This window comes from Oreochromis niloticus, linkage group LG18 (assembly GCF_001858045.2).
Source record: "Oreochromis niloticus isolate F11D_XX linkage group LG18, O_niloticus_UMD_NMBU, whole genome shotgun sequence".
Classification (NCBI taxonomy): domain Eukaryota; kingdom Metazoa; phylum Chordata; class Actinopteri; order Cichliformes; family Cichlidae; genus Oreochromis; species Oreochromis niloticus.
Genome location: NC_031982.2, coordinates 34,382,089 through 34,389,843, shown reverse-complemented (window position 1 = coordinate 34,389,843; position 7,755 = coordinate 34,382,089). Strand labels below are relative to the sequence as shown.

The 7,755-nt window shown below is 40.8% G+C and overlaps 2 gene segments (V, D, J or C); both read right to left on the bottom strand.

Moving 5' to 3' along the window:
* Positions 1-1,864: 1,864 nt before the first annotated feature.
* LOC102078557 (T cell receptor alpha variable 18-like) lies at positions 1,865-2,853 on the bottom strand. The segment is given in 2 exon segments: positions 1,865-2,437; positions 2,591-2,853. Coding segments are annotated over 2 exon segments (423 nt in total).
* A 3,703-nt stretch (positions 2,854-6,556) lies between these two features.
* Positions 6,557-7,241, bottom strand: LOC109195410 (T cell receptor alpha variable 18-like; the record flags this gene model as incomplete). The annotated part of the segment is given in 2 exon segments: positions 6,557-6,894; positions 7,048-7,241. Coding segments are annotated over 2 exon segments (381 nt in total), but the record flags the coding sequence as incomplete, so codon positions are not given.
* Between the last annotated feature and the right edge of the window lie 514 nt (positions 7,242-7,755).

Sequence of the window (7,755 nt, the reverse complement as noted above, 5' to 3'; positions counted from 1 at the left end):
ATAAAGTTGTTTTATTTTTCAAATAGTTTTGTGCTTCCACAGCAGCTCTGTCTCTGTCTCTGATCTTTACTGCTTCATTTCTCTGTTGTCTTTGTCATCAGTCCAATGACACAAGAATCAGAGGTTTAACAGTGTGTGGCTCCCTCTAGTGGATGTTGTGGAGTATTCTGTTGTCTTTGCTCCAAAGGTTTTTGTACAGAGTTTTGGTGTTTCCTGTCACTGTGGGCTGCAGAGCACAGTAGTACACAGCAGAGTCTGTCACTGCAGCAGAGGAGATGCTCATGTTGAACTGGTTTTTCCCCACTTCAATTTTCAGTCCAGAGATTTTTTCTGTTCCTATTAATCCTGATGCAGAGTGAGAGATCATTAACTCTGGTTGTATTCCAGCATATTGTTGATACCAGTAGAAATAATCATTAGTCTTCACTTCTCTGGATAATGTATAGGACAGAGTAACAGTGCTGCCTTCTACACTGAACACTTCTTCGTTGGTTGGAGTGAGATTTTCACAGCTGACACCTAAAGGAACAGAAACATATTTGATACTTTTACAAATCATCACAATTCAAATGTATTTCTTTAAACACACAGATTGTAACGTACCTGTTAGAATGGTGAGAATCAGTAAAGAAAGTGCATAATAGTCCAAAGACAACATGTTGAATGAAGGTAAAGTTTATGGTTTGTGTGCTGAACTCTGTTGAATGTGGAGGTTTCTCTCTCTTCTAGTTCAGTAACAGCTCAGCTCCTCCCTGAATCTCTCCTCCTCCTCTCTGATCTGGATTTGAACTTCTCTCTCTTCCTCCTGCTTTACACACTAGTAGCAGCATTTTCACTTTCAGGTGGGAGCTCATATTTCAGCTCTGTGCTGCTTCAGTCCACAGATGATTCATGCTGTAAATATAAATCAGTGAGGGGTGGCTCAAGACTTTCACACAGTACTGTACAAAATACTGACTGCCTCACATTAACCTGATCTCCAGGTCATCTTCTCCTTGTTTCCTGCTGTATTTTGATTTACTGACCTCTCTGTTCTTACATTGGACTGATTTATGTCTGTGCTCTGAACACAACTTTGAAGGCTTGAGGTCCTCATCAGTTTCAACCTAAAAATACACAGACATTAACCCCATGCCTGTAATTCAGGCTGAAGTATGTGTATTGGGTAGGAAGTTAGTCTAGTAACTGGAGGGTTGATGGTGCAATTCCCTGCTCCTTCAATCTGAATATTTAGTTTAGCTCAATTTTATTATAAAGCATCAAATCAAAAAAACACCCCAAGGTGTTCCAACAGCTGAGCAAACACTTGGCAACAGTGGGAAGGAAGAACTCACCTCCTGGAAATACTACTAAGACAGTTACAAATAATACTACTATGACTTCTGCAAAGAATAATAATTGTTATTGACCAGAGTGAAGTTGCCCCACCCACACACACACACACCTTTTTCAAATCAAACATTTGTGCTGCTGTTATTCTAAAGTAGTGCTGTGAGCGTTAATCTTGTTAATATGATGTGTTGATGCCGTGCAGTCCTCGCACGGGCGAGCCGCGTTAACTCGCTAACAGGGATTTGCCGCGTTAATGCAGTTATGGCGTTAACCAGCCCCTTTCTTTATTGTGAAGAGGTTGTTATGATTGAGTTTTTGACCTTTAAACTTTTATTAATATCTTTCAAATAAAAGTCAGCACAAATGTTTGACATCAATTTTGTTTGATTTTCAGTACGGGGGGGGGCTTGTTGACGTTGGATGACCTCTAGAAACTTTTGTTAAAATCTTTAATATGATAGCAGCAAAACAAGAACACAACACAAACTTTTTACTCCACTTTTATTGGATTTGAAGAAGGGGGGGGGGCAAGTTCACGCATGTGTATTATTGGCATGATGTGGAGTAGAAAACGCTGATGATTATGTCTATGTGTTCGTCATCTATGACCAAACATGGAAGTAAAATATTGTCATTGGTTGGCTGAGGTTCAGTAGGCGGGACCAGTTACCTCTTGACATCATCGTTTTAGTTCATCTCAGAGGTTTAACAGTGTGTGGCTCCCTCTAGTGGATGTTGTGGAGTATTCTGTTGTCTTTGCTCCAAAGGTTTTTGTACAGAGTTTTGGTGTTTCCTGTCACTGTGGGCTGCAGAGCACAGTAGTACACAGCAGAGTCAGACAGCTGAAGCTTCTGGATCTTCAGAGGAACTGATGTCTCGTTGATTTTAGCATCAAATCTGTCCTCCTGGAACTCTGGGGCTTTATCTGTTGCTCCAGAGAGAAATTTCCGCAGGATATATTTTGGGTAACTGTTTACTTCTTGTTTGTACCAGAACAAGGTGGCTGTTGTTTGACTTGCAAAAGTACATCCAAGTGTAACTGTGACTCCTTCAGCAGCAATGCCATCTCCTTGTTCCTGGATCACTTTGTCTTCTCCTTTACACTCTGAGGAAGAACAGAACATGCAGAGGAAGAGATGGATCAATAAACATGATTGAAGTTATTGAAAAGTTCCACAGTGTAAAATGATGAAATCTCCTCTTTCTGTCCTTGTTGTGAATCGTGTGCAGAGGAAACATGTTGATGTTTGTATCTTACCAAAGAAAAGAGCAGCAAGAATAATCCACAGCCAGTGTTCCATCTGTACAACAAGGTTTCAATCAACAGGAGAAACTAGCTGATGTTCAACATTCAGTCTGAGAATTGTTCTCTTCACAGCAGCACTTATTATTGACACAATGGTTGAACACAGTGCAGAAGGAGAGCACCGCCTACTGGATGATGTCGCCCTCTAGTGGAGCTCAGCAGTGTGGAAAAGGCTTCCAGCAGCTTGTGTTTTGTACATTCTGTGTTAACCTGCTAACTGAGGCCTGCAGAGTCTGAGCTGTAGCGCTTGGGTTTGTTGCAGTTTCTCTGAACATCACATGATCTGAATTTGCTGGGACTACCTCACCTGGGATGATTGGCAGCTTAAATGGTTTCCACTTGTGAATAATAATCTCACTGCAGACAAAGGGAATTAAAACTGTTTGGAAATGGCCTCATAATCTCTCCACTATATCCTTCTGAAACTCACCCACATTGTAAATCTTGTACGGACGGCACGCTCCAAAGTTCAGGTGGTTTGTGTTGCATGTTTCCCTCAGACGCTGCAGGACGTTACAGGGGAATGTGCTGACAGTCTGACCCTGAGGGATAAATTCATAGTGAACAACCCTTTAAAGTTCTTTAGGAACCAAAGATTTGCATGCTCACTGTGGAGATGATCTGATGCCTCCTCTTCAAACTCTGACACTGTGGACTCTCCACTGAAAACTGCTGTTTGGTGTGTGGATCAGAGTGGGAACCCAAGAGGGCCCCAAAGTTTCTGTTTGGCAAAGAAGAAAATGTATTAAACTAAACTTTATCAAAATATTTTATCAGCATATTTTTGTGACTTTATGTCATGTTATGATTTGTATTTGATTCAGAATTTTGTAATTCATGTTTTCACTCTGACTCAGTTAAGTGTTGATTTTGTGCGCTCTGCCAGCTCGAGTCTTATGGGCTCAAATTGTGGTCATAAATATTTTGTACTTGTAAATCAGGATTTGTATGTATAAAAAGAATTTGTGTGTGCATAAAAAAGATTTGTGTGTGGACTTAGCCAAAAAATACGTGTGAAACTCTGCACTCAAGTTTCAAGTTACAAGTACGAATTTTGCCCCGATTTTTCTTCCTTTCATCTGATTGGCCAATGTCATGTCAATCACAAATTTAACAATCCAATCAGAGAACAAATGGGTTTGGCTATTGGAGGGGTGCTTTATGGAGCTTCAGGTCCTTAAAGGGAATAAATGCCCTTTTACATGCCAGCCCAGTGTTTTCCTTCATCAACACGAAGGAAAACAGTCTGTGGTCGTCCGAGTTTGGTGATTTTTGTGTCACAGGTTTACGTGCTTTGTACAGGGACCTCCACAGCCTTTTCAACAGCGCTGCGGACCTCAGGGGAGGGCAGTGTTGTGGAAATGACAGTCTTCACTATGGGGATAGTTACAAAGCTTTCTTCATTATGAAATAGCATACATGTTTTTATTGAACATTTGAAGATTTTAAAAAAACAGAAACTCTTGTAGAGGACATAAAGTCAGAGATAGAAATGACAAGGAGCAGGTGCATCTAGTACAGGTAGAGCTGCTGCAAAAACCCACAGAGCTCAGCAGCCAGCGCAACAAATTCTGGATCCTTGGCTTTTAGTTAGCAGTTAGCATTAGCAGCACATGCTGCGTCCGATGTGAACCTATTTTCTGCACATTCCAGCACATAAAATAAAATAGATTTTTGTGTTTACACTCACTCTTTCAAATAGATGCAAGTAAAACACAACAGGAATAAACAAAATCAAAGACTCAGCGGTCCTGTTGCTCTATTTTCACCTGTTTAGCAGGAGTGGGGCAGGCAGAGGTTTGCTCTGATGCAGGTGTGCTGCAGCGGTCATGTCAGTGGAAGAATCCGGGAGTTTCTCGGTATTGTACTCGGTGCTTACTCGGAAGTTTAGGGTTTTTTTCACTGTAAAAAGAAGTTCTCTTCCCACGCACTGCACAGCAGACACTAATGTTTTTGTCACTTTTTACGGAATCAAACTCAAAGTAAGGTCAGTACTTCCACGCTTTAAACACTGCATGGTCATACTCTCTCCCGCACTCGATATATTATCCATTTTTGATCTGCACACAGAACGTCGCACTCGCTTACGTCATGAGACACTCTCGCAAACGAAATCACGGTTTTAGTAACGCAGCGTGCTTACGGGAAGGTAACAGTAATCTAATTACCTTTTTTGTAATAGTAATTCCTTATTTTACTCGTTACTTGAAAAAGTAATCAGATTACAGTAACACGTTACTGCCCATCTCTGGTAAGAACTGAGGGTCAGGTCAGGAGTTTCTCTTACATCAATCTTCTCACTGAGTTCCCTTTATAAAAGTCAACAGTACATTTTTTGTGTCAAATCCATAAAAGACAACATTTCATTGGCTGAGTAAATCAGTGGGTGGAGCCACAGAAAATAACTTTTAGGGTCTTTTGGAGTAGTGTTGGTGTTAAACAATCCAGCGAGCTGCAGTGACACGTTAGAGAAATCCACACAGTCATTTTTACAGCTGGTCTCGTTGCACAAGCGTCTGCACAAGTTTCCATATCAGACTGTAAAGTTTAAGGAGGAGAGGATTTGATTGTGTTCGTTTATTTAAACCCAGAAGAAGATCAGATCAGGACACACTGAGAGTGTCGATTATTCCCACTTTGCTGGAGGAACTCAAAGATCATCTGCAACCTCCAATCCTCTAATACCTGAATCAACATTTCCTGCAGTATGTTGACAAAAATTAAAGAGTTTTAATAAAAAAAAATTATTTTTTTTTGTTTTCTATCATTCATACTGTCATCAGGTTTAATTTCAACTCTGGAATAAAGAAAGGGAGAAGAAATATTGAATTAGTGTTTTCCTGTATTTAACCCGGAAGTGAATCTTTTTCCTTCAGCTTTACAACATTTACATTTCAGGACCACAGACAGCGACGATGTTTCCTCCTGACTGTTGATGCTGATGTAAAGTGTCGTTTGTGGTTGATGTGGATTTGCTGCTCATGTGAATCCTCCCACAGTGTTTCATTAGCAGCTGTAACCACAGTGACTCTGATAAAACAGGAATTAGCAGAATCCATCTGATATGAAGCTGTGCTTTGAATACCACTTCCCTCCTCTTTGAAGAGTAGTCAGATATCTGTGTTCAGGTTTTTGTACAGCCTCTTCTACACTTTGTATCACTGTGTTTGTAGAGCACAGTAGTAGAGAGCTGTGTCTGCCAGGGTTAGGGCTGTTATGGTCAGATTAGTTAATGTATCTGATGTTTCTGATTCATATCGTTTATCAGGAATATATTGACGATTACTCCATGATCTTGCTCCTTTCTTTAGTATAAACTGAGGAGCCTGAAGGTCAGAATCATGTCTGTACCAGTGAAGGTAGATATCACTAACACTTGTCTGATAGTCACATCTGAGTGTGACAGATTTTCCTTCTGTTTCAGTGACTTCAGTTTGTTGAGGAGTGATTGAGTCTCCAGCTGTGAGTCCTGGAAAAAGAAAGAAGAAAAGTAGTGAAATGCAGTCTGTATATCTGCTTAATGCAGCAGCTTCAACTAAACTTTAATCCCTGTTCTTAAACTCACCTATAATGTGAGATAGAAGCAAAAAGAGGTGCAGCAACATGTCTTTGGAGTTATTAAAGCCAGACAGACAGCACATGAACAATGTTCTTCCACTGCAGCACAATGACCAACAAATAATGTCATTGGATGAGCTCAACTTCAGTGGGCGGGGCCAGTTTAATAGCTGAGCCAATCATATAGTTTTGTGCTTCCACAGCAGCTCTGTCTCTGTCTCTGATCTTTACTGCTTCATTTCTCTGTTGTCTTTGTCATCAGTCCAATGACACAAGAATCAGAGGTTTAACAGTGTGTGGCTCCCTCTAGTGGATGTTGTGGAGTATTCTGTTGTCTTTGCTCCAAAGGTTTTTGTACAGAGTTTTGGTGTTTCCTGTCACTGTGGGCCTCACAGCACAGTAGTACACAGCAGAGTCAGACAGCTGAAGCTTCTGGATCTTCAGAGGAACTGACTTTTCTTTCTTGTTGATTTTAGCATCAAATCTGTCCTTCGGGAACTCTTGAGCATTCTCTGCGGCTCCCGTACTGTCTCGCCGTAAAACATACTTTGGAAAGTTGTTCACTTCTTGTTTGTACCAGAACAGATATGTAGCATATGTAGAAGTTGCTTCATATTTGCAGTTAAGTGTAACTGTGTCTCCTTCAGCAGCAATGACATCTCCTTGTTCCTGGATCACTTTGTCTTCTCCTTTACACTCTGAGGAAGAACAGAACATGCAGAGGAAGAGATGGATCAATAAACATGATTGAAGTTATTGAAAAGTTCCACAGTGTAAAATGATTAAATCTCCTCTTTCTGTCCTTGTTGTGAATCGTGTGCAGAGGAAACATGTTGATGTTTGTATCTTACCAAAGAAAAGAGCAGCAAGAATAATCCACAGCCAATGTTCCATCTGTACAACAAGGTTTCAATCAACAGGAGAAACTAGCTGATGTTCAACATTCAGTCTGAGAATTGTTCTCTTCACAACAGCACTTATTATTGACACAATGGTTGAACACAGTGCAGAAGGAGTGCACCACCCACTCGATGATTTGGCCCCCAGTTGAGCTGAGCAGTGTGGAAAAGGCTTCCAGCAGCTTGTGTTTTTGTACACAGTTTTGGTGTTTCCTGTCACTGTGGGCGTCACATAGTCTCACTGCAGCAGATCAGATCTGAAGAGCCATTCAGTTTTGGTCATCAGCATTTTCAATAGACAGTCTGGCTGTTCTTTTGTTCTGCTTTATGTTCCCGGGCATAAGATGAGGAACTCTCATGGTTTTCATGGATATTTTAAGCCGTACTCTGACATTAGCAGCTTCCACAACAGCCATTTGTATTTCATGTATGCTCTGTTGTGAAAACCTCTGAGGAGTAAATAAATATACCAGTCTCTTCAGGTGAACAGAAAGCTTTATCTCCATTACTCGGGAGGTTTTGTCTTTTCTCCGACACTGTGAGCAAGATTTTCCCTTAATGAATTACCTGGTTAAATAGAGTCACTGCACTATCTTGTGGTAGAAAAGTGTTATTGCATAGTAAAGTGTTGCCTGATGTCAGCTGATCTCTTTTCAAGTC